General features: G+C 42.3%; 1 protein-coding gene across 2 annotated transcripts in view; it reads left to right on the top strand.

Moving 5' to 3' along the window:
- Window positions 1-26,816, top strand: part of CLSTN2 (calsyntenin 2) — a 745,907-nt gene that overhangs the window by 270,862 nt on the left and 448,229 nt on the right. For both annotated transcript variants that reach the window (XM_070794086.1, XM_070794095.1), the window contains exon 2: window positions 9,531-9,653. In XM_070794086.1, coding sequence (XP_070650187.1) covers window positions 9,531-9,653 — 123 coding nt within the window. The remainder of the gene's footprint in view (window positions 1-9,530; window positions 9,654-26,816) is intronic.

The following is a 26,816-nucleotide window of genomic DNA, read 5'->3' as shown; positions in this document are numbered from 1 at the left end:
CTGATCTGACACCTTGTTTTATCTTCCTCCTGATAAATGGAATATTGCCTGCCATATCAGTAAACAAAGGATGTCATAGTCATCAGCGATTGCAGCCCTCCAACTTGAGCCAGAAAGCTCTAAGGAAGCTCAGCAGGGAGAGTACCTGCCATCTAGTGGCTATCAGACTGTAGCCACCTCCCTAAGGTGCTTGCTGCCTAGGGAAACTCAGGATGAGAAAGCACAGGGCACTGGCCCCAGATAGCTGAGGTGCATATCAAAGGAGTGATGTCAGTGAGTCTAGATCTTGCACTCTTCTATACATAGAAGAGCACTAAATTCCTTAACTTGAGATATGTGGTTTAATTAATTATCTTTAATTGAGAGTAATCTTCTGATGCTCTGACTACCTGCCTTTTGTTGCAAAGCTCCTATGTTTCCTGGCTTTCCCCCTTGCCTCCTAGGAGCAATTCTCTCAGGGTGACTTGACTGTATAGCATTTTTATTTTTTTGGCTACACCACATAGCATGTGGGATCTTAGTTCCCCAACCAGGAGTTGAACCCTTGTCCCTTACATTGGAAGTGCAGGGTCTTAACCACTGGACCACGAGGGAAGTCCCTTTCAGGGTTACTTGAGATGCTGCCTCCTGGGCTTGATGTCCTAAAAATTCCTGCAAAATAAAACATAATTCTGAACTTTTAAGTTGTGAATAAGTTTTTAGTCAACATTCCCAATAACCCTGTGAGATTGGTATTACCTCCATTTTATAAAGGAGGGCAAGCAGAGGTCTAGATAGATTGAAAGAACTGACTAAGATAATCTATTGGTTACATAGTGTCAGGACCATGGCATTAAGCCCAGAACCCCTTGAACCCAATCTCAAGATCTGTCTTAGGGCAAGCTTTGGGTAATTGGCTTTATTTGGATGGCTTCTTTAGAGACAACTGAAAAATCTCACTTTTGTGAGATTCTACAATTCTCCTGTACACACACAGAGCTTGCTAGCCTCTCTCCTGATCCACATGCCAGTATGCACTGGAATAGTGGTATATGGGTCATCCTCAGGCTGGGGCAATTTAGTTCATGACTTTGAGATAACCCACACACTAAACAATTGAGTATTTATGGATAGCAAATGACAGACGGAAAGAAAGAAAAAATAGGAATGGTGGATACATGTATGGAAAGATGGACAGAAGGAAAGTGAAACCATCAGATGGCATTTTCAGGGGTAGGGGGACTATGAGGAGCTCCAGCCCTTTATGTCTCAGCACAGAAAGAGTTCAGTGAGAGTCAAGATGATAGATAAGAAGTGATTTATTAGAATAGGAGGCTTGTGAGGCTTACAGGTAGGTGAGCGATGCCATGCCCTGAGAACTTAATGGGCTACCGTTTTATGATCAAAGGAAGAGTGGGGAGAGGGAAGAAACCACCTTCTTCCTCATTCTTGAGTAGATGTCATGCTTCCATCATCAGCTCCTCTCCCAGGTTGGATAAAGGAGTTGTTTTGTCCCTGATCCATGATCCAGCCAGGACTGTCATGGCACTGTGGAAAAATTATTTCAGGTCTCAGTACAGTGAGGGTCTTTGACTTTGAGATGTCGCCTTTCCATAAATTATTGTTTTTTATGTGTGCAGAGAGCATATCCTAGGGGTCATTAACGTACCTTCCTGGGCAGGATGTGGGTCTCCTGCCACCATTATTTTACTATTTGGGGCCTGTCTCTTGCTTCTATTGCAGAGTTTTGTTGCTAAGCAAGCCTGCTTGGTTTTGTGGTTAAGTAAACCTGCTTTCTTGAATAATCATTAACGTACAGGGGTTTCCCATACTTTTTTTTTTCCTACTTAGGTCTTCTAATGAGATTAACTGTAGAATGATCTGCTTTGTCCCTTTACTCTGTCCCTATCAAAAGGAGAGAGGAAGGGAAGGAAAGCGCTGGTCCACTCACACTGATTGCAGCCATCAAGTAGATAAGGATTAATGACTCAACCGTCTCTTCCTCACTTTTTCAACCCAATTAAAACAGTGTAACTTAAGATTCATCTTTTGTGAATCTTTCCATGTGTGAGTCACACATATGGGATTTGCATTTAAAACTCTCTAATTGGTACCTCTAGCAAGAGATATATATTGCCACTAATTAAGTGATGGCAAATGCCACCCTGTTTTGAGAGACACACCCTCTTTCTATTTGGGTGATGTCAGAATACCTGCTCATTGGAACTGAAGTGCTGCTAATTGCTTTAGGCGTTGGAGGTGCTGGGAAAGCAAATGAACGCTGACTTCATTTGTCAAGGTGCTGGGCATTGTGCCAGGACCTGTGGACATCACTGTGACTAGGATACTCCCTCTCCATGAATTGGGGGAAGGAGAGGCAAGGAACCAGTTAATGGCAATGCAGCAGTCCTATAACCTGAGAGCAGGCAGTGCAGGAGGATGAAGGGTTCAGAGGAAGGCCATTGGAGGAGGTGGGGCATCTGGGAGGTTGAACAGACAGGAGGCAGGAAGAAAGGAGTATGAGGAGAGGGGTAGTCAACACCATGAGGGCAAAGCCATGGGTCATGCAGGGAGCCAGAGTCTTTGGGTGGCTTCCGTGATCTTGTGGTTAGGAGAACTGCTGATGGACCCAAGGCAGGGAAGCACAGGACCAGATTTGCCCTTAGGCAGGCTTACCTCCACCGAGACAGAGATCCTATCCCACCCTCACTCCCAAGCAAGGAATAAAAATACTTTTTGAAATGCTATGACATTTATTGTAGTTAGGAAGCATTTTATTGTAAGAACGGACACCCACTCAAACTAGTACAAATTTTCAAAAATTATGGTTGGGGGAAGAATTACTGACAGGCTTCACATGGCAGCCTCAGACACCCTGCAGCAAGCAGGCTGGCAAGTTAGTGAAGGTGTGATGAGCAGGACCTGGACTGGAGAACAGGAGTGGGGAGCAGCCTGTATGTTCCCACCAGCCTCTTGGGGTGCTTCTCTTCTCTCTGTATGTTGGCTCCCAGATCCTCTGTCTCCTGGCTGATTAGCTTTCTTGGATTTTAATAGCTTTCCAGCTCCTTCTAAATGTTGGGTTGGGTGATCACTACATGAACACCAGCCCCAACTCCTTATGAACTTTCACCTCAAGTACCCATTACCAAACACATTATAGTTTCTCAGCCTCTTAAATGAAAGTTTAAAGATCCAATTAATTGGCCCAGCCTACTCCACCCACGGATTCCCTGATCTAGGCAGCTCTACCAGGGGATGAAGTGAGAAGGGAAAATTGGACATAACAAGCAAAAGAACAGCCTGTCATTAGAGTGACCTGTTTAGTAGGATGTAGTAACCTCACTGGAATATTTTGCAAGCAGTATGGTATGTTTTTACTTACAATGCACTTTTACCCAGGAGAAAATATTGTAGTTCTGAGGTTCAAGTTGCCTGGCAATGGCCAGAGGGTCAACTGTAGGGTATAAATAGGAAGATTCAAAGGATGAATCATCAGCCACTTGGTGCTGGGGCTTAGATTGAGTGTTAATGCAGTGTTTCAGAGGTGGAAGCAGAGAGACAAGAGCCGAGGAGTATTCTCAGGGTGCATCTGTGCTCTAGTTAAAGGCACGTTGAGGGAGGGGGGCAAGACCTAATTTCTGTGTAAATGGAGCAGAAATATCACACTGGTGTTTCCTCTATATTGATGTAAAGATGCAGGCATTTTCCAGAGGCTGAAATGTTGTGGAAAGGACAGGGTTCAACCTCGAGAGGAGTTGTAATGCCAACAGGGATGTTGTCTTATGAACTGATAAGAAGTCAGTTCTGAAGTTACAACCAAATGGAGCAAAGTATGTGCTGACTGGCCTCAGTCTGTTGAAACACAAAACAAAACATTTGTCAGGGAAGGGAAGAGATTAAATAGGAAATTATGGCCAAGCCACCATTGTCGGTATCTATTACTTCTTTCTGGAAAAGAGATGGTTCTCCAGTGTAGCTTGAAGACAGAGTTTGGAGGCAGTTCTTGGATGATTGTGTGCAAGACAGTAATCCCTAGTTGATGTAGATGATATCCATCAGTCCCGCCTCTTGGTTGGCCTTGCCCCTCAAACTATAGTCTCCAACCAAATGTAACTATTCGTGTTCCTCCCTCCACCCACTCCCCATGGTGTAACAGGTGCTTTACTATTGAGTCCTTGCCCATGCAATGTTCTTTTGCTTGGGACCCTCCATATCCTGTATCCCTGCTTAATTCCTCCTGCTTTTGACTTCAAATCTGCTTTCTCCAGGAGTTAATTCTGGGTTACCATGGTTGGATGAGTGCTTCTCCTCTCTTTTTCCATAGTACTCTTCTTTTCCTCTTCCTACCTATCTCTTACTATCCTGGTTTCATGGATCCTTTTCTACTCTGAGAGTCCCTTGAGAATAAGGCCTTTGTTGTTGTCCCGTATTTATTGAAGTATAATTTACACACAATACAATTCACTCTTTTTAAATATGCATATTGGTAAGTTTCAACAAGGCACACAGAGGTGTAACCATCACCACAATTGAGATACAGAATAGTTCCATCATCCCAGAAAGTTCCTTGTACTCCTTGGCAAGCGGACTCTAGCAGTTACCAATCTGTTATCTGTCCCAATACTTTGGCATTTTCTTGAATGTCATATGAATGGCATCACACAGCATGTAGTCTTTTGTGTCTGACTTCTTTCATTTCACCAGTGAAATACTTTGGAGATTCCCCTATTTTGTCATCTGGATCAGTTGTTGATTTCTTTTCATTGCTGAGTAGGTGTCCATTATATGGATATATTGCAATTTGTTTATCCATTTGCTAGATGATGGCCACTTTAGTTTCCACTTTGGCACAATTCTGAACAAAAAGTCTATGAAAGTTTACCTGCAAGGGTTTTTATGTAATTTGTGTTTTCATTTCTCTTGGGCAAATACTAGGAATGGAGTTGCTGAGCCATTTTATAAGAAATTGCTAAACTGTTTTCGAAGTGGTTTTATTATTTTACATTCTTACCAGCAATGGGTGAGTTTCAATTGCTTTACATCTTCATCACAACTTAGTGTTGTCAGTCTCATTTTAACCATTCAGCAGTGACATGGTGATATCCCACAGTGGCTTTAGCTTATGTACTCAGATAACTATTAATGCTGAATATCTCTTCTCATTCTTATTTGCTGTTTATGTATTTGTTCTGGTGATAAGTGTGTTCAAATTTTTGCCCCTTTGAAAGCAGATTATTTGTCTTTGTTTTGCATGAGTTCTTTTTAAATTTTGGATACAAGCCCTTTATGGGATGTGCTTATTTAATGTTTTCTCCTATTTCTTTTATAAAGTTGAATGAATCAATTTTATCTTTTATAATTCATACTTGCTTTTGTCCCTTCTAATAAATCTTCGCCTAACCTAAGGACTCTCAGGGTTTTTTCCTATACTTTTTTTTTCAAGGTTTTGTAGTTTTAACTCCTACATTTAAGACCATGATCTATTTAGAGACACTTTTTTGTGTGTGATGTGTGGTAAGTAGGATTGAAGGGTTTTGTTTTGTTTTGTTTTTGCTTATGGATATCCAAAGCAGCATTTAATGAAAGGATTATCTTCTCCCCCATTGAGTTATCTTGGAACCTTTGTCAGAAGTTAATTGACCATATGTATGTATGTCTGTTTCTATACTCTTCAGTCTTTCTTTTGATCTATATGTCTATCTTTATGTTAGTATCACACTGTCTTGATTAAAGTAGCTTTATAAGAAGTTTTAAAATCAAGTAGTTTAAGTCCTCTAACATTGCTCTTCTTTTCAAAATTGTTTTGACTATATCAGGTCTTTTCCATATAAATTTTAGGATTAGCTTCTTATCCGTTTTATTTTGACTTGGGTTGCACTGACACTTACAGATCAAGTAGGACAAAGTTTACATCTTAACTATATCAAGTTTACTAAATTGTGAACATTGCCTATCTTACAACTAAGACCTCTCCAGGTCTTCATTAAATTCTCTCAGAAATATCTTAGTGTTTTCAATATACAGATCTTACATGTATTTTGTGAAAGTTTTTTAGTATTTTGTGAAAGTTATTTCTAAATGTTTGTGTTTTTGATGCTATAATATTCATATTTTTAAATTTAAACTTCCAACTGTTTATTTCTAATACATAGAAATACAATTGATTTTTATAGGTCAACTTTCTAACCTGTGACTTTCATAAACTCATATAGTAGTTCTAGTGGCACGTTTGTAGATTCCATAGAATATGCTTCACTGATAAGCATGTTCTCTGAGAATAAAAACAATTTAACCTTCTCATTTCCAAACCAAGTGGGTAAACATTCACTCTTTAATCATTATGATGTTAGCTATAGGTTTTTATAAAAATTCTTTAGCTGAGTAAGTTTCTTTCTACTCTTTATTTGCCAGTGGCTTTAGTTATAAATGGATGTTGAATTTTGTCAAATGCTTTTTTCAGCGACATTTTTCCCCATTTGACTGCCAATGTTTAGACTCTTTTTGCACATTGTAAGTACTCCATAGATAGTTGTTGAATGAATGAAGCTGAGCTAAACACCTCTGAAGTGTTAGGTACATCTCAGCCACTCAGAGCATGAGATGAGCTAGGGGGACTTGAGAGTATTTAAATGCCTCGTTGTACCAGGGGTACTAGATTTGACTAAATGATCATGCAGTTTTTCACACTATTCCAATGAAGTGTCTCTATTTTACAAATGAGGGAAAAGTAATGTACGGAAAGATTAAAATCTATAATATTGTCAGGATGTGGGGAGGAATTTCTGTGTTTCATTACTTGACAAAAATAAAAAAAGACAGTCATTAAGTTCAGAACACCAAAAATATAGAAAGGAGGCTGGTTCCAAATAAGATGCAAATTAAAATGGAGGACAACTCAGCCATTTGATGGAATAAATGAATCAAGAATCCAACTGGTCTGGATACAAGGAATGGTGTTCTTGAACTGGTGGACCTCTAAGAAGGAAAAGTAATTCTTGCCCAATACTTGGATTAGCCATGAACTGTATCCTCATAATCAAAATAATGTCAATTTTAAGTACTGATTTGCAACCCTGAGGATTTGATCTATACACAAAACAAAGATTTCATTTGGGTTACTCATCAAGATGCAAATGTTTATCAATGTTGACAAAACAGAAGTTGAGATAGATCTGAAAGAAGTTAGAAAGTAGTAGAGGAATGAAGAAATTTTAGGACAATGAACCTTCTTATTTTCTAAAAATGGAATGTTTAAAGCCCTCTGAGACTCAGGTCCTCACCTGTACAGTGATATGAAGGGGTATCTAGAGGGGTTGTTGGGAAGACTAAAGAATGTATCTTAACTACCTGATGTGTGGTAGGTACTCAACTAACAGTAGTAGTAATAGAGAGGAAAATCCTCACTAATGAGGAAGAGGCGTCAACTTCTCAAAATTATAAAGCACCTTTCCTGAAGACATTGTCACTGCCCAAAGAGCAGGGGTGAATCTGAGTGATGAAAAGTCAGGGGCTATGTATCCAGCCCAGGACACCTGAATGGCATGACAACCCTATGGGTGGCGTCATCATCCCCATTTTACAACTGAGAGAGTTGAGATTCTGAGTGGCCAACAGACTTTCAGGGGATCAGCCCTCAAGTGACTAAGCCAGGGCGGAAACCCAGCAACTATGACTCTAGATTCTGTTGTCTGCCACTGAGCCGAGTGGCACGTGAATCTGAAGCATTGGGTGAGCTCCTGGCATATCTTTTGTACACATTTCTAATGAATAGGCCCCTGGGTTTAATTAAAGGAAAAAAAAAAGATTAATTATTTTTCCCAACAGTTGCAAATTATTTACATTTCATTTGTGTTGATGGCTAATAAAAGAGCAGACGAGCATGGGGACAACCCAGAGTGGCTATAATTCTTCCAGAGTCCATAATGAAGTACTTGTTTGAAGGCCAACGTGTGAGCAGGGATGAGCCCGCTGCCACATTCAGACCTGTTCTAGGCAGAGAGGCTCTCTTCCCTGGGCTTGATTCAACCTTCAGAGATAGGTTTCAGGGATTTATTTTCTCACACTGGTAGGCCAAAAGTCTGAAATCAGATTGTCAGCAGGACCATGCTTGCTCTGAAAGTCTCCCTGATAGCTTTTGGTAGTTCCTCAGGTGTGGAAGCACGGCTTCAGTCTTCATATGGTGATCTCCCTGTGTGTATGTCTGTCCCTCTCTGTGTGCAAATTTCCCCCTTTCATAAGGACACCAGTCATTTTGGATTAGGGCCCACTCTAATAACCTCACTTTACTTGATTCAGTTCAGTTCAGTCGCTCAATCGTGTCCGACTCTTTGCAACCCCATGAATCGCAGCATGCCAGGCCCCCCTATCCATCACCAACTCCATAAAGACCCTATCTTCAAATAAGGCCACATTCCAAGGTACTGGAGGTTAAGAATACAATGTTCTGGGAGGATATACCTCAACTACTAACATATTTTAAGTGTATTAATTGTATATTATATAGTGTATCATTCAGCTGGTCAAATTATTGAAGAGCATCTTCAGATGCTAGGTGATTTAGACAATTTAGATAGACTCAATCTTTCATTGATCAGAAAATATTCAAATGTGTGCTATATCTTCACACATATTTTGGTACTTATCCATATATATGAATATAAAGTTCAGTTGGAGAAGACTCTTGAGAGTCCCTTGGACTGCAAGGAGATCCACCAGTCCATTCTGAAGGAGATCAGCCCTGGGATATCTTTGGAAGGAATGATGCTAAAGCTGAAACTCCAGTACTTTGGCCACCTCATATGAAGAGTTGACTCATTGGAAAATACTCTGATGCTGGGAGGGATTGGGGGCAGGAGGAGAAGGGGACGACAGAGGATGAGATGGCTGGATGGCATCACTGACTCGATGGACTTGAGTCTGAGTAAACTCCGGGAGTTTGTGATGGACAGGGAGGCCTGGCGTGCTGCGATTCATGGGGTCGCAAAGAATCGGACATGACTGAGCGACTGAACTGAACTGAAAGTTCAGTAATAACTCCTAATGATGGATCAGATAAGGTTGAGGTAAAAAAATCCCCATATGCAGTTGTAATCTGCTATTTTGTTGATTGATAACAAGCTTTTACTCTGAAACATCTATGAATAGTAGCATTTGAGAAATAAAGCTTTGGATCAATTATTTAAAATATCTACACTAGGCATCTGCGTGCTTCCCTGGTGGCTCAGATGGTAAAGAATCTGCCGGCAATGTGGGAGATCCAGGTTCGATCCCTGGGTTGGGAAGATCCCCTGGGAAGAAAATGGCAACCCACTCCAGTATTCTTGCCTGGAGAATTCCATGGACATAGGAGCCTGGCAGGCTATAGTCCACGGGTTGGATAGTTGCAAAGAGTTGAATGTGACTGAGTGACTAACACACATACACACACATGCTAGGCATCTAGAAATAGAAATAATGGGATTTTAGCAAATTCATAATAGTATTATGGATTAGTTATTCAAATGATGATATTAAAAGTCAGTCTTTGATTTATTGTTTCCATTGTTTTCCAGTGAACAAGCACAAACCATGGATTGAGACTTCGTATCATGGAGTCATAACAGAGAACAATGACACAGTCATTTTGGACCCACCATTGGTCGCCCTGGATAAAGATGCACCGGTTCCTTTTGCAGGTGAGATGATGGCTTTGCATGGTCGGGCCCCACTCACTTGAGAGATGTGTCAAGAAACCTCCACGAAGATTTTTTTGCTGTTGTCACCACCTGTGCCTTTCACAGATGAGTTTGTGCTTTCAAAGCTGGGCTTTCAAAGCTGGGTTTCTTCTGATTTCTGGTAAATTCTGTACCTCGTTATGGTTTTTCTCCTTGGTGTTGCCGCCAATGCAAGACCCTTATATCTTCTTTTTCTGAGAGATGGTGTATGATATATTGCTAAGATGGTCCCTAGAGTTGGAAAAGTTGGGCCAACAAGGTCCATAGGGGAATTTTCTCTCTAGAAAGATCACTCATACACATGAGAAGATGTGAGACCCACTGTCCCCACTACTCACGATCATGGGCAGATGAAGACTTGTAACTTGGTGGATTGACAAGAGAAAAAGGAAAGAAAAAAGTATCAGGAGTTATTTGTTAAGGGTCATGTCCTTGAGCTTCAAAATGGATGTCCCATTTGGAGAAGGAATCTGGAGGCAGGGCCATTTTGTCCTTGCAGCTTGTAACTAAAGAGCCTTCTCAGTGTCATCAAGATGACCACTGCTTCCTCCTCTAACCTCCTGCAAGGGCCAAGTCCCCAGGAGGGTGTGTAAAGAAGATGGCTATGTCTCATGTTTCTATAGATTTTGGCAAAGAAAAGGGGATGGGTGATGGCAGCGGGAGGAGGGGTTGGACAAAGAATTTCTGAAGATGCCTACATCATGAGTGATATTGTTAACATTTTATAACTGTCAGGAGGAAGACAGGAAATTTAATGAAGGTTTTCAAGATTTCTGGAAGATTGCTTTATGATAGATGGGTGCCAAGCTGAGGTTTTCACCGTGATGAAGTCTATTTTTCCTGACAGTTTGTCTGTTACTTTATGAGCTGCTTGGGCAGAAAAAAATTGGCTCTTTCACACTTCTAAGAGATAAGCTTTGTGAAGGCCTTTTCTTCATTACAGAACATTTTATAAAGTAAGGAATGAGGGGTGAGTAAAATAGGGAAATTCAGCCTTATGTGAAGATAAACCCATAAGTATTCTTGCAGAGCATGGGGGAGACTCTCAGAAGAAGGCTTCATCTTTATTTTATGCAGAATGGTAGCCACAAAGAGTACCTAACTGTGACTTCCATGGTGTTTAGAGTTGGGGCATTTCCATATATTTTCCAGCCATCCTCAGAGGTCCCAACTCAACCAAATGCCACTTGGCAGTGTAAATCCCATGCTGTCTTTTCCACAAAAGATGAAGTGTCTTCCCCAGACCTTCTTTGCCAGTCCCGGGAATATTCCAACTCATCCCTTTCTTGGACATAACTAAACTATATTGGGATTAATCAGCAATTCTCACCAACCCTCTGGAAACAAACACTAGCAAAATTGTTTGGGTTATGAGAATGTTTGAATTGGCATGTGACGTGTGCTTTTAAAAATGAAGTAGAGACAACATTTAGAAGTTGAGATGTTTTGCATAAAACTGCAGGATTCTGGTTTATCTTGATGAGTCATATCTGAAGTATCTGAAGTACTGAGTTGTGGCTTCCCTGGTTAGATGGAGTATGTACAGGTCCTTTATTTATCTTTCCATTCAAGTGTGTGAACCCTGTTTAAGACATAAGAGAGAAAACTAACGACATATTAAATGAGAAGTACATGGATGCTGTTAAGTCACTGTAGTGTAGTGGGGCTAACACTTAAAAAGATGAAGGATGCGTCTGAGTATTCATTGCGTCTGCATCAGTGTAACCCTGCTCTCGTCCAGTAGTGAACTAGGAAACTGAGGTTGTTGATTAAGCTGTTCTACAGTTAAGTTAGAGACTCTGTAATGTAAAGACCAAAGTGGGAAAAAAAATTTTTAAGCAAATCTGGTGTTGGGAAGTTTGGATTTACAATGACTTACCTTCCTTGGTTGTTGACCTGAAAGACACTTAATCATTTCACCTGAAGATTGACTAAAGGATTTTCTTCAATTCTAAATCCATCAAATACTCTAAGCTTGGAGTTGAATTGTAACCATTAAATGTGACCACAGGTTTTCTGACATTTCTTGAATGTAAGGTTGACTTCTAAGTGAAGCCCTGAGTAGTCTCTCTCAAGACAATTTCTACACTCCTCTTGATACTTATGGCTGAATTTTTAAAAAATCTAGCTTAACGCATCAAAAATATAATCTTCCAAGCTCTTAAGAGTGAAAAATAAAGGTGCTTTTGAGAATGGTCAAAGCTATTTTTCTCGGCATTATTTATGATCGGCTCTAAGACAGGACACAGACACTAACCATCCATCCATGCTGCAGGCATTTATTTTAAAACATTTATCTTAAAAAGAAAATACTGAAGATTTATTTCAGATTCCTATCATTCTCATAAAATTGAAAAATTCGTATCTACCAGTTCCATCACTTCGCGAAGTCAACTGCAGCTTCTGGTGTCCCTTAGCAACTGCTCTGGTGTTGTGTGTCAGGTTTCCACCCTCATCCCAGTGGTCTTTATTTCCACTTAGCCGGTGAGATGAGCTTTAAGCTCATGGGGGGATGGTTCCAACCATGTCACTTTTGCTCTGTCTTGTTTCTCTTGAGATGTCCCCCCTTTAAAAAAAGTTTTTTAATAAAAAATTCCTATGTAGGGTATCATTCATTTAAATAAAAATCATGATTGCATTTTGTGGATAAATGCAAAATCCAGGGGTATAAAACAGCTTTTACTGTGTATCTCCTGATTATGACAATCATGTTTATTATAGAATATGTGAACATTTCTTACACCCAGAAAGAGCCTCGGTAACATTATAGCATATTTCCTTCCAGTCATTGTTCTACTTTGTTTTAATCTAAAAATTTTGATCACAGTTCATAGTCAATGTTATAACTTATTTTTCCTGCTAAACTAAGGAATATATACCATTTTATTAAGTACTCTTCTGCAACTCATTAAATGGCTGCATGATTTCTGACTCAATGAATATTCTATAGTTTACTGTTATTTTATTTTTTTCCAAATTTATTGAGATATAATTGACATATAATGTGTAATATAAGGCATACAATGTGTTGCCTTGATACAGTTGCATGTTGCAAAACGATTACCCCCACGTAGTGTTAACTAACATCTCCACCACCTCACATAATTGCCACTTATTTTTGTGGTGAGAATATTTAAGGTCTACTGTCTTAGCAATTTTCAAGTACATAATACAGTATAACTTTCATCACCATGCTGTGATCCATTAGATCCCCCAAGTTTATGACTGGAAGTTTGTATGCTTTGACTGACATCTCCCTATTTCCTTACTTCCAACCCCTTTTAACCACTATTCTGCTGTTTCTATGAGTTCAACTTTTTTAGATTCCATATATAAGTGACGTCTCAGTATTTGTCATTCTGTCTGACTTATTTCACTGAGCGTTACTGCCCTCCAGGTCCATCCATACTGTCACAAATGGAAGGATTTCCTTCTTTCCTTCATGGCTGAATAATGCCTGTGTATATTTCTTTATTCATTCATCCACTGACTGACAGGTAGTTTCTGTATCTTGGCTATGGTGAATAATGCTGCAATGAACCTGGGAGTACAGATACCTCTTCAAGACTGCTTTCATTTCCTTAGGATATATAACCATAAGTGAGATCGCTAGATCATATGGTAGTTCGGGTTTTAATTTTTGAGGAACCTCCATGCTGTTTTCTGTGATGGTTATACCGATTTACATTCCCATCGACTGTACTTTAGGGTTTCTTTTTCTCCACACCCTCACCGACACTCATTAACTCTTGTCTTCTTGGTGATGGTCATCCTAACTGGTATGAGATGATGGACAATTTGTCGATTTCTGATCTTTCTTATTACAACATGTGTCTGTATTTCTGATTCTATCATTTGGATGGATTTCAGGATTAGAATTAATTGGTCAAATATTTTAAAGTTCTGAAACACATTAAATTGCTTTCCAGAAAATTTGAATGCACTTGCAGTCACATCCACACAAATCTCTCATTCCCTGACCGTATATGGCTCCTTCTAATGGTGTGGAATCTTATTTTATGGCAATAAGATGCAATCACCAATTACATAGTCTCAGTCTTTTTTATTTTTAAGTGTTTATTTATTTGGCTGCTTCGGGCCTTAGTTGCAGCACATAGGATCTTTTGTTGTGTTATGTGTGATCTAGTTCCCTGACCAAGGTTCAAACCCAGGCCCCCGGCATTGGGAGCGTGAAATCTTAGCAATGGGCCACCAGGGCGGTCCCAGTAGTCTCACTCTTTTCTTTTGTCGAATAAATATATAAGCTTACCAGGATTATTGTATTGGTTAAATTTAAAGAATGTTGCAATGGTTCAAGATATAGTAAACCTTTTGTTGATCTGAGTTTCCTTTTCACAATGCTTGTCTTCCTTTCATAGAGGAGATCACTAACTCACAGGCAGCCGGAGAAAATTGCTGTGTCCCAGAGTAGGCCAGCCGTGGGGCTGGGAGGGGAGTGTGGAGACTCATACTTGCTGGGAGTTCCCATTCCCTGTGATATTTCTGTTTGATCCCTGCCCCAGCTGATTAGCAGAGACACTCTCTCTCAGTCAATGAAACCTCTCTCAGACCTCAATCAAGTCCATTAGACCCAACTCAGTTCTCAACCTGGTGTCTAAGCTCAGCAGACACGATCTTAGAGAATCAGATACAGAAGAATCCTTGAATCATAATGAAAATTCTGTCCAGTGCATGGCAAAAAAATGATAATGAAAGCAAGCTGGGCACACCGTGAACTGATTAAATTCTGCATGAGCCCCACTGAGGCCTGTTAGGAAACTGTGGAGACTTTTAAATTTGAAGGGAATTAGATTACCTTTCAGAGATAATAGAATTGCTCATTTGTCTACATTGGGCCAGTCTGGACTTGTCTTTTGTGAGGATAGGGCTGCAGAGAATGATCAGGCATAATTGGCTGGCTTCTCAGCCTGGGTGACTCTCTGAAGGCTGCCCAGAAAATTGCCTGGGATATTATTTGGCCTGGTTTGATTAGCTGGTTATAGCAGAAGGGACTTTTCCTCCATGGTTATCTCTCTGGGTCCTCCTTGTTCTGCTCAGCATCTACCAATCTATCTCCCTCCTTGTCTTTGGACCCAGCCAGGGCCTTTGTTCATGCTTTGGACTCCACAGCTGCCTGAGGCAGAGACCCTCCTCGGGGGTCTGTACAGCAGTGGTGTCTTATGATGATAAAGGAATCCTACTTGTGAACAGTCCCAGGCTCTGATCAGATACACATGGATTCACAGTTAGGCTCTGCCATTGACAAGGTGTATGGTCTCAGATAAGGAACTGAACACCTCTGAGGGGTTGCTAAGTTGCTTCAGTCCTGTATGACTCTGTGTGACCCCATAGACGGCAGCCCACCAGGCTCCCCCGTCCCTGGGATCCTCCAGGCAAGAACCCTGGAGTGGGTTGCCATTTCCTTCTCCAATGCATGAAAGCAAAAAGTGAAAGTGAAGTCGCTCAGTCGTGTCTGACTTAGTGACCCCATGGACTGCAGCCTACCAGCCTCCTCCATCCATGAGATTTTCCAGGCAAGAGTACTGGAGTAGGGTGCCATTGCCTTCTCCTCTCTGAGGGGTAGCTTATTTATATTTAATAAAATAGGGGTAAACACAGTACCTGGGGCTTCCCAGGTGGCTGGGTGGTAAAGAACCTGCCTGCCAATGCAGGAGATGCAGGTTTGATCGCTGGGTTGGGAAGATCCCCTGGAGAAGGAAATGGCAACCCCCTCCATTTTTCTGGCCTGGGAAACCCCATGGACAGAGGAGCCTGGCAGACTACAGTTCATTGGGTTAGAACAATCAGACACAACTTAGAGACTGAATGACAACGAACATAGTACCTACTCCTGGGTTAATATGTGGATTAAATAAGATACTAATACCAAGTGCCAAGAGCACTAGCAGCCAAAGGATGCCCAGTGTATCATGGTTCTGATAATCCTAGCAATGGTAGTAGTGAGAGTAATCAAGAGTAACAATAATTCTCACAATCATCAATAAGCTGTGTTTTATTCATTTTAGCTTGATTATAATGAAGTGATATAATATGTGGTGCTGATATTAAGGAAGGAAGAAAAGCAAGTTCAGGGATTTTTGGAAGGCTTGATGTAGTCACCCACTTGTACCATCAAGCTATGCTGCCTGGATTGTCTGCTTTTGTGGCAACCAGTTGACTAATGCTGGGGAAAATCATTTATGAATTGTGTGGAACTCTGGAAATTTTAGGTGAAAAGTAATGTCCTTATGTTCTACCTATCATTTATCCCTGTGGAATAACCTATTAGTTGTGAACCGTGTGCTCCTTTGTTATAAATGCATACATGCACACACACACACACACACACACACACATACAGAGGTGTGTGTGTGCAAGGTGCTCCATGCACAGAATTACATCCAAGCCTTTCACCAACCTTGTAGAACAAGTGGGTCAGCTATTATGATTTTGTTTTGCAAATAAGGACATTGAAACTTGGAAAAATTAGGTAACTGTTCTAGGTTGCCAAGCTAAGCCCTGTCACTCAATTCCAGACCCTCAGACTCCAAGTCCTGCCTCCTGTCCCCTCTGCCAGTTTTCCAGTGTGCGAGGCATATCTCACTGGCAGTGCAAGATTCCCATGGTACCTGGACATACTGTTAAAGAAAGTTGAATTCCATGTTAAGTCATTCCCATTTAAGTTATTTTTCGAATCTTTCTGAATCTATCAAGGAGAAATGTGCAGTTGCGAGGATCAAAATGTCTTTAGCACTCTCAAATACTTGCTAATCTGTCTTTTTTGACAAAGACAGAGCAAGGTCCATCCCATAGCACTCCATGGGCAACCACGTTGTGCTAGAATTTTAATAACATTCTGTTGTATTTTATTTAGATTATACTCTATTTGAGGCACATATTGCTGGCTTTTTAGTTTTCTTTCTGATTACATTTACTGAAGTTTTAAAAGCCCAATTTAAAGAAAAAGTTTAAGTAAGTAAGTATTTAGGTAGTTTATGGCAGCAGCAAAATCTGTGAAAGAAGTCTTTGGCTGAGTACCACATGGGATACTGTGGAACAGCCACATCTGGGCATCACTGCCCCATCCAGCAACCTCAGGACCACCTGTACTGGACACAGCCATCTTCAGTCTGTCTCAGCCCACAACTCTCTGAGCTCTTGCCCAAGCAGCAGAGGGGCCGTCTATGTCAGCCTCACCGTGGATGTGCCTTTGTGTTCCAAGATGGTTGGTGTACGGGGTTATTCCTGAGGACCAGAGGCTGGGGTCACATCCTGTTCTCTGAGCATCACTTGGTCTCAACCAGAGTTCAGTGAAGTGCAGGCCAGGCAGAGAATTGGGTTCAGACTTAGCTCTGGAATCTACAATGTGGGCTGTTGCCTTGGACCTCACAGAGTTGGAATCTAGCATAAACAGGAAACAGAAGAATATGGACCAGCATCTATGCATTCAAGTACTTAACATCTTAGGCTTCCCTGGTAGCTCAGCTGGTAGAGAATCTGCTTGCAATGCAGGAGACCCCAGGTTGATTCCTGGGTCAGGAAGATCCACTGGAGAAGGGATAGGCTACCCACTCCAGTATTCCTGGGCTTCACTGGTGGCTCAGCTCATAAAGAATCTCCAGGCAATATAGGAGACCTGGGTTTGATCCCTGGGTTGGGAAGATCCCCTGGAGAAGGAGATGGCATTGGGCTTCCCTGGTGACTCAGATGGTGAAGAATCTACCCGCAATGTGGGAGACCCAGGTTCAATCCCTGGGTTGGGAAGATCCCCTGGAGAAGAGAATGGCTACCCACTCTAGTATTCTTGTCTGGAGAATCTCATAGACAGAGAAGCCTGACAGGCTACAGGAATAACCTGAACAAACTTTTTGGCCAACCCAATACATGTTAATAGAATAAAAATAAAGAACAAAAGAAAAAGAATAAAAAAGAATAAAACAGTATACCCATATTTCTAAAACCCTGCCAGACTATTTTTATTCATGTCTAGATACATAGTTCTTATTCATCTGGAGTATATATGGTTCAGTCTTTGTGTTTTTTTCTTTTCACAGAACATTTTCCAAGCAGATTGAAACATATTCAAAAATACTAACATGTAGGCATAATTATATATCATATGGCCATATCATGGTTTACTTCACCTTTCCACTATGTTTTGTATATTTGAGTTGTTTACACGATTTTTCCATTAAAAAAATAACACTGCCGTGGGCAAGTTTGTTTAAAACACCTTTCTTATATAAACATAGGAGTCAGGATTTTATGTTTATGGTTTAATTCATAAATAGAAAAAAACAGATGTGTTCTCTTTTCAGTGACAGATTTGAGCTTGTGTTGTCAAATGTTTTTGCTGATATAATCTGTGTTTGCCCAATTTCCAAGCAGATGGCAGGGTTCAGATTAGACATAGACAGGGAAGTAAGGGCTAGACAGGAGTCCCATACCTGTTTGCAGCCTGTGGCAGAGTCCTTGGTCCCATCTCTGTAGTCTTCAGGCCTCCATCCCTATGGTGAAGTCTCCCCCTCACTATAGTGACCGTGATCTGAAAGTTTCCAGCTATAGGTCAGCTGTGATTTGAGAACAATACAGGAGTTATTTGAAAGCCAAAAAAAAAGTGAGGGTGCAACAACCAGTCGGTAAACCAGAAGATCTGGTCAAGTTGATGCTTGGGATCACTGGGGAGATGGGGTGGGAGGTGACTATGAAAAGGTTCATGTGCAGTCCCCAGAAGTAGAAAGGCTTATCAGACTGCATCTGTGCTCCTGATTCTGCTGCTGCTGGAGGGGTTTGCTGGGCAGACTGGGAGAAAGAAAGACCTGATGCATCCATCACTCTGGAATTAAAGTGTTGTTTATCTCTGCTCCTTGGTTCTCTTTGTTCTACCCACTTGGTAGCTGCCAGCCTTGACAGTGATTGATGTGGAATTGGGGGCATAATGGGGGTTCTTTCTTGGTCATCCCTTCACAGGCACTGCATCCATTCCAGTTTTCTCCTTTCATGAATTTTCAGTCTCCCTTCTGTCTGCTGAGGGCCGAGTGCTTCAGGAGGCAGATCTTAGCTCCACGGGGGTGGACAGGGGCCATCACATCATCCTCAGAGGCCAGGAGACTTGGGCACGAAGCCTTCACTCACTGAGCAGAGAACACAGCACTCCTCCTGCCATACTTTGTAGGGTGAAGCCACTCTGCCCAAGGGAGACTAAGGAACTTCCCTGGATCTCTGTTTCCCATGACTTTGGGGTCTTTGCCCTGAATTGTTTCTCTCAGTTGTGACAAAGGCTTCCACTTTTTTCTTCTTGTTAATTATTCTCTTTCTTTGTCCACCCGAAACTGAAGCTGTCTGTGTGTCCCCTGCCATGTGGCCTTTTGTGGTTGTTGGTTTTAACTTGTGTCATGTTGCAGGCTATGTGTCTGCTCAGCCTTGGTAGGTTTCAGATGGCCCATCTCATCTTAAAGATTCTACTGGTCAGTTCCCCTCCATCACACTCTGTGCTTAATCCTGGTATCCCAGGCCTCTCCACGGGAGCCTGGTTGGACTAGGTTCTTGGGCAGCAGCTAGAGACCCTATGGTGTGCTCACACAAGCTGTCTTGGTGTTGGAGGGTCAAGGATGGCTGGAGGAGGAATTCGAGCCAGAATACAGGGGAAGGAGCACAGGAGCCAAGGGGTGGTCAGTCAAGGAGGAAGAAGGGGATGACAACAGGGAATGGACTTCATGGTCTGACTGGAGGTAGGAAACAATTCACCAATAACCCTGACCTTCTAGATGAGAAAACTGGCGAGGTCATGTTCCAGGTAAACCTAACACTTAAGGGGGAACCAGTGGATACTGTGGGGTGTTCTCCATCAATAAGACTGAAGAGTAAGGGACATTCAGGGAGAAAAATGCTGCTGGCTTCCCTAGGACCACAAGTTTCCTAGGTTGTGGGACTTTTGGTGCCAAAACTGAGAAGGTCCTGATAAACTGGAGTGAGTTCGTCACCCTAATAGGAGGAAGGTGGAGTCCCAGGTTGGAAAACTTGCATTCTGGAGAAAACTTGCCATAGGAGAAATCTTGATGTGAGAATTTCAAGTCTCCTGGATTCTGGATTAATGACAATATACTAAAACAAGATGAAAAGTGAATAATGAAATCAGTACTAAAGCAGAGTTGTTGCCAGCCATATGGTAACTGTGCCATTTGAAAACAGGTACCCCTCCTTTCAGATAGACACTGTCCTGCACCAGAGCACATGACTTGGCAAGTAGAGGAAGAGGTGGATTTTAACCCTAAATTGTCCCCTTGATCATACATCCTCATATAGGAAACAGCTTGCACACAGCACTGAAAGTTAAGTAACATTTGTTTATTTATTATGGGGAGGTTTTGGGTATTTTGAGGGGGTGGGGGACTGCATCGGGTCTTAGTTGCAGCGTGAAGACTCCTCTATAGTTGAGGCATGCAGGCTCAGTAGTAGTGGCAGGTTGTGGGCTTAGTTGCCCTGTGGCGTGTGGGATCTTAGTTCCCCAATCAGGTATCGAACCCATGTCCCCTGCATTGGCAGGCAGATTCTTAACCACTGGACCACCAGGGAAGTCCCTTAACTAACACTTACTGAGCCCACACTACCTATCAGGCACTGTAGTAGGTATTTTACATACACTGCATTATTTACTTTTTACAGCAATTCTCTGAAATAGGCATTCTCCTTATCCCTATTTTATAGAAAGAGAGACTGAAGTTAAATCAGATTGTATGATTTGCTCAGACCCAGTAATAAAGGTGAAGTTGTAATCCAAATGGTGAAGTTGATGCCTCCTTTAAGTATTGCTGTCCAACAGACACTACAAAACTTAGGAGCATCGAACAAGAGCCATTAACTCTTTCCCATGGGTCTACTTATTGATTGGGCAGCTCTGTTCTTCTGAGTCACTCAGCTGATCCCAGCTGGGCTCACTCCGGTATCTGTGGACAGCTGGTGGGTAGATTGTAGGCTGGCTGGGCTAGGATGGCCTTGGCTGGGATGACACCATTGTCTGCCATGAAATCTTCCAGCACACTGGCTTAGCATGTCAGCAGGCTGGCCGGAGCATATATATTCCTGTGCTGATTGCAAAAACTTTTGACAGTTTGTTACTGTCCCACTAGCTAAACAAGTCACATGGTTAAGCCAGAGTAGGAGCAGACTACCGTAGGGCCTGGAGAGGTGACAACTTAGGGACACCAGTGTGGTCATTCTCTCCCTACCCTTAGGCTGCAATTATTCACATCCCTTCTTCATGCAAAATATGCTCACTGCATCCCAGAACTCCCCAAAGTGGAATCCAATCAGGCATCTGGCTTGAAGCCCAAGATTTTGTGATCCTCATCAAGTCTGGATGTAGCTCCTCTTGATCCAGAGACTTGTGAACTTTCTCTTCCCTCACAAAGCCTCCAGGGAAAGGCAAACCTCAGTAAACTCATCAAAAGGGGGAGAGATGGAGGCACATAGCCATCACTTGACTTACCTGTAGCAATCTTGATATTCCTGCCAGAAAAATAGTGCCAGGTTCCCCCATTCTGAGGGTGATTCTTTTCTGTAGGAGGGCTCCTCAGTTCACTGTTCTCTACTGCTCCCTGCGAACCACTGTTCTCTTTCACCGTCATTTAGTTAAACGTGTATGCAGCTCAGGAGGCAACAGTTAGAACTGTACATGGAAAAACAGACTGGTTCCAAATAGGGAAAGGAGTATGTCAAGGCTGTATATTGTCACCCTGTTTATTTAACTTATATACAGAGTACATCATGAGAAATGCTGGGCTAGAGGAAGCACAAGCTGGAATCAAGATTGCCCGGAATCAAGATCACCCTTAAGGCAGAAAGTGAAGAACTGAAGAGCCTCTTGATGAAAGTGAACGTGGAGAATGAAAAAGTTGACTTAAAGCTCAACATTCAGAAAATGAAGATCATGGTATCTGGTCCCATCACTTCATGGGAAATAGATGGGGAAACAGTGGAAACAGTGGCTCACTTTATTTTGGGGGGGCTCCAAAATCACTGCAGATGGTGATTGCAGCCAGGAAATTAAAAGACACTTACTCCTTGGAAGGAAAGCTGTGACCAACCTAAACAGTATATTAAAAAGCAGAGACATTACTTTGCCAAAAAAGGTCCATCTAGTCAAGGCTATGATTTTTGCAGTCATGTATGGATGTGAGAATTGGACTATAAAGAAAGCTGAGCATTGAAGAATTGGTGCTTTACTGTGGTGTTGGAGAAGACTCTTGAGAGTCCCTTGGACTGCAAGGAGATCCAACCAGTCCATTCTAAAGGAGATCAGTCCTGGGTGTTCATTGGAAGAACTAATGTTAAAGCTGAAACTCCAATACTTTGGCCACCTGATGCGAAGAGCTGACTCAATTGAAAAGATCCTGATGCTGGGAAAGATTGAAGGCAGGAAGAGAAGAGAAGGGGATGACAGAGGATGAGATGGTTGGATGTCATCACCGACTCGATGGACATGGGTTTGGGTGGACTCTGGGAGTTGGTGATGGACAGGGAGGCCTGGCATGCTGTGGTTCATGGGATCACAGAGAGTCGGACATGACTGAGCGACTGAACTGATCTGAACGTATCCCGTGACTAGTGGACTCAGTGGAAGTAGCCTCAGTGCCCCTGAGGTCGAGGTCCTGGCCTCAGTCCCTGGGGACACTCTTAGCTTCATTCATCTCTATGTAAGTGTCCTTGACTCTGTCCAGGTCAACCAAAGACAATGGGCCAAACCTAACTCCAAAGTTAGGGTCTCCTTATATAATAAATAAGAAACACACAAAATAAAAGCCTTTTTTTTTTTTCTACTGGAGAACCAATTCAGAAGACACAGCCATCCACCAAGCTTCAATCCCAAAGATATCTGAACATAAAGGACTCCCGATCTATGGCCTTATTGACAAGCATGATATCACAAGTTTATGGTACTTTCACACTCACTGCCCTTGGTGGCTAGATTCCAGGCCACATGACCCAGCCCCCTTGCCTGGCTGTGATTGGACACAGGGTGGACACTTGACTGTAGTTGGCCAATGAATCAGCTAGTTCCATCCTGTGACCTGCTACCTAGATAGAAAAGACCATGTGGGCCGGTTGGCTTCTGTTTGCATGCTGAGGTGCCATGCTACAGGGTAGGGGTTGCAGGTAAACCTTCTGTGACACATGCAAATCACAGTATAAGAGCTTGGTCAGCAGACTGAGAGGAGGCAGCTGTCCTAGAGAGAAACAGACGTGACCAGAGGGAATGGAGTCTAAGTGGTCCCTGATGGGAACTGTGGCCTCAGTTCCTGAGTGGTCCTGCCTGGTGTCCTGGTGATCTTGCTGAACTTGTATTTCCAATCTCTGCTCTGATATAATTGAGTACGTCTCTGTCTTTGAAAACCAGAGGCCAAATAAAAACCACCTGTCAATGTGATTTTCTGTGTTGAGGGCATGGGGCATTGTTTGAGCTACAGGAGAGAAAAGAGCCCAAGACAGTTAGGATAAGGGAACAGCATAGAGAGGAATGAACTGGGAATTTGAAAACACTGAAGAAATCCTCTTAAAAAGCTGTAACCAGCAATCATCACGGTGAAATCAATGATGATTGAAAACTATCTCCAACTGTCTGTAATTGGACCATTTAATAGCCAAGCTTCGACAAGTTAATACTGATTCTAATCCCTTCTCTAGAAGCTATTTCTGCAGCTTATGACAGCGGCCATATTGAATAGGCCTGGAATTGAGCCCCATCACAAATATTAATTATGAACATGGATTTGTAAAGTCAGTGGTTTGACTTTAACAGGAATCAGGGGCCTATGAATGCAAATCCTAAATGTCTTAGCTTGTTTTGAGATTCCAAATCAAAGAACAGGAGCACAAGCAGGCATTTATAGTTCAGTTCTTTTGCGTTGGCACAGTGTCCAGCGTGTGATCACGGAATACCTTGGCGTGAGTTCAGAGCTCGATTTTATGATCTTGTAGCTGCCTGTAATCACAGATGAGGCATCAAAGGCCAGCTGTCCTCCATGAACCTTGACAGTCTGTATAAACTAATTAGTTTTTTATGAGCCATCCTTTCAGAGGTTTGGAGAGAGAGCCTATTAAGTCGAGTTCAATATGATCTACAAACTTAAAAAATTATCATTATTTATCTAAGTTCCAGCTGAGTGCCATGGTAAATGACATCCCTGGCAATGGTCAGCTTGGGTGGCTGTTGACTTTATTAAAATACAAATACTTTGTGTTTTTTTTTATAGAAAGGAGAATCTCAGTGTGGCAGGAGTTCTTTTTACTCATTAATAATACTATTAGCAAAATTTCAAGGTCAGGGAAGAGTTAAAAAAAAAACCCTATTTGAAGAGTGTGGGCATATTTGCAAAGCCGCCTCCTGGCTCATTTTGCTGAAGGTTGCAAGGGTAAAAACATGACACTCTTTGGACCCAAGTTCAGTGTCCAGGAACACCCCTTGGCCCTTTCCCTTCTTTCGTGTCTCTCCTCTGGTCCTTAAGATGCCAAATGTACAGTCCCTGCTGCCTGCCCTCTGCCATGTCTCTGTCTGGGCTACCTTTGGGCCATCCTTCTTAGTGCTGTTCCCTGTTCCTATGGTATCTGCCCTGGGCTGGCCATACCATTTGGGGTGTATTCCGCCTTGACCTCCACCAGTGGTGCTCCATCACCCCCCACCTATGGATGCCTGCTACTCTACCACTGTCCTCAGGTGGTCCACTATACTGTTGATGGGCCCACGTAATAGCGCTTCATCACCTCCCCTCACCACCTCTCTCTCAGCCCAGGAAGAAGTAGCATTTCTCCTCTTCTGGTCCACTTGTGCTCAGGGTTCCCGCAGAAACATTGTTTGGACTCCTAATGTTGACATCTCTTTCTGTTTTGCTACAAAATCTTCCCTTCTCAGAGATGGAGGGTTCATGTGCAGGCCAGAGCAGAAGATTTTAAGAAGAGGTGGCAAGAATACACAGAAGAACTATACAAAAAAGATCTTCATGACCCAGATAACCATGATGGTGTGATCAGTCACCTAGAGCCAGACATCCTGGAATGGGAAGTCAAGTGGGCCTTAGGAAGCATCACTATAGACAAAGCCAATGGAAGTGATGAAATGCCAGTTGAGCTTTTTCAAATCCTAAAAGATGACGCTGTGGAAGTGCTGCACTCAATATGCCAGCAAATTTGGAAAACTCAGCAGTGGCCACAGGCCTGGAAAAGGTCAGTTTTCATTCCAGTCTCAAAGAAAGGAAATGCCAAAGAATGTTCAAACTGCTGCACAATTGCACTCATCTTACACGCTAGCAAAGTTAATGCTCAAAATTCTCCAAGCCAGGCTTCCACAGTACGTGAACCGTGAATTTCCAGATGTTCAAGCTGGATTTAGAAAAGGCAGAGAAACCAGAGATCCAATTGCCAACATGTGTTGGATCATCAAAAAAAGCGAGAGAGTTCCAGAAAAACATCTACTTCTGCTTTATTGACTACTCCAAAGCCTTTGTGTGGATCACAACAAACTGGAAAACTCTGAAAGAGATGGGAATACCAGACCACCTCACCTGCCTCCTGAGAAATCTGTATGCAGGTCAAGAAGCAACAGTTAGAACTGGACATGAAACAACAGACTGGCTCCAAATTGGAAAGGAGTACATCAAGGCTGTATATTGTCACCCTGCTTATTTAACTTATATGCAGAGTACATCATGAGAAATGCTGGGCTGGATGAAGCACAAGCTGGAATCAAGATTGCCGGGAGAAATATCAATAACCTCAGATATGCAGATGACACCACCATCGTGGCAGAAAGTGAAGAAGAACTAAAGAGCCTCTTGATGAAAGTGAAAGAGGAGAGTGAAAAAGTTGGTTTAAAACTCAACATTCAGAAAACTAAGATCATGGCATCTAGTCCCATCACCTTATAGCAAATAGATGGGGAAACAGTGGAAACAGTGACAGACTTTATTTTTGGGGGCTCCAAAATCACTGCGGATGGTGACTGCAGCCATGAAATTAAAAGACGCTTACTCCTTGGAAGAAAAGTTATAACCAAACTAGACAGCATATTAAAAAGCAGAGATGTTACTTTGCTGACAAAAGTGCATCCAGTCAAAGCTATGGTTTTTCCAGTAGTCACTTATGGATGTGAGAGTTGGACTATAAAGAAAGCTGAGTGCCGAAGAATTGATGCTTTTGAAGTGTGGTGTTGGAGAAGACTCTTGAGAGTCCCTTGGACTGCAAGGAATTCCAACCAGTCCATCCTAAAGGAAATCAGTTCTGAATATTCATTGGAAGGACTGATGCTGAAGCTGAAACTCCAATACTTTGGCCACCTGATATGAAGAACTGGCTCCTTAGAAAAGACCCTGATGCTGGGAAAGATTGAAGGTAGGAGGAGAAGGGGACGACAGAGGATGAGATGGTTGGATGGCATCATTGACTTGATGGACATGAGTTTGAATAAGCTCCAGGAGTTGGTGATAGACAGGGAAGCCTGGCGTGCTGCAGTCCGTGGGGTTGAAAGAGTCAGACACGAATGAACTACTTAACTATTTCAGAGCAGGCTTGTTTATCCCTATGTTCTGGCACATAATCTAACTTAGAGGTTCTTGGGAAATATTTGCTGATCTGAGTTGAAAGAACCAAGTGGCTTGAAACCTACTGCTAAGCAGCATAAGGATAGGGATATAGTATCATCATTTTGCCACAAAAGAGGCTAAAGCCGACTCCTGGTGGCCCTCTGGTTTACTTTGGAGAAAAGTCACCCCACCTTGTGTGTTGCCCAGATCGCTACACCCACACCCATGGAACCAGTGACGGAAGAGCCCTGGCTCAGGTGGATCTGGACCAGAGGGAACTGTGGTGATCCAGAGAGATCCTTTGTGCCAGTGGAGGGTTACCTTGCCTAAGGGAGGATGTAGCTGCTACTCAGGCCTAGCTAATTTATTTTAAGTTGATTGTAAATTAAATGCTTTATCTTGAGGTAAAGGTAGTTTTACATGCAGTTGTAAAGAATAACACAGGAAGATCCTGTGTATACCACCCAGTTTCCCACAGTGATAACTCATGGAAAGATAACACAATATCACAGCCAAGGGATTGGCATTGGTAATCAAGATGCAAAACATT

The sequence above is a fragment of the Bos indicus genome, chromosome 1, assembly GCF_029378745.1.
Source record: "Bos indicus isolate NIAB-ARS_2022 breed Sahiwal x Tharparkar chromosome 1, NIAB-ARS_B.indTharparkar_mat_pri_1.0, whole genome shotgun sequence".
Lineage (NCBI taxonomy): Eukaryota > Metazoa > Chordata > Mammalia > Artiodactyla > Bovidae > Bos > Bos indicus.
This window is presented reverse-complemented; position numbering and strand designations above follow the sequence as displayed.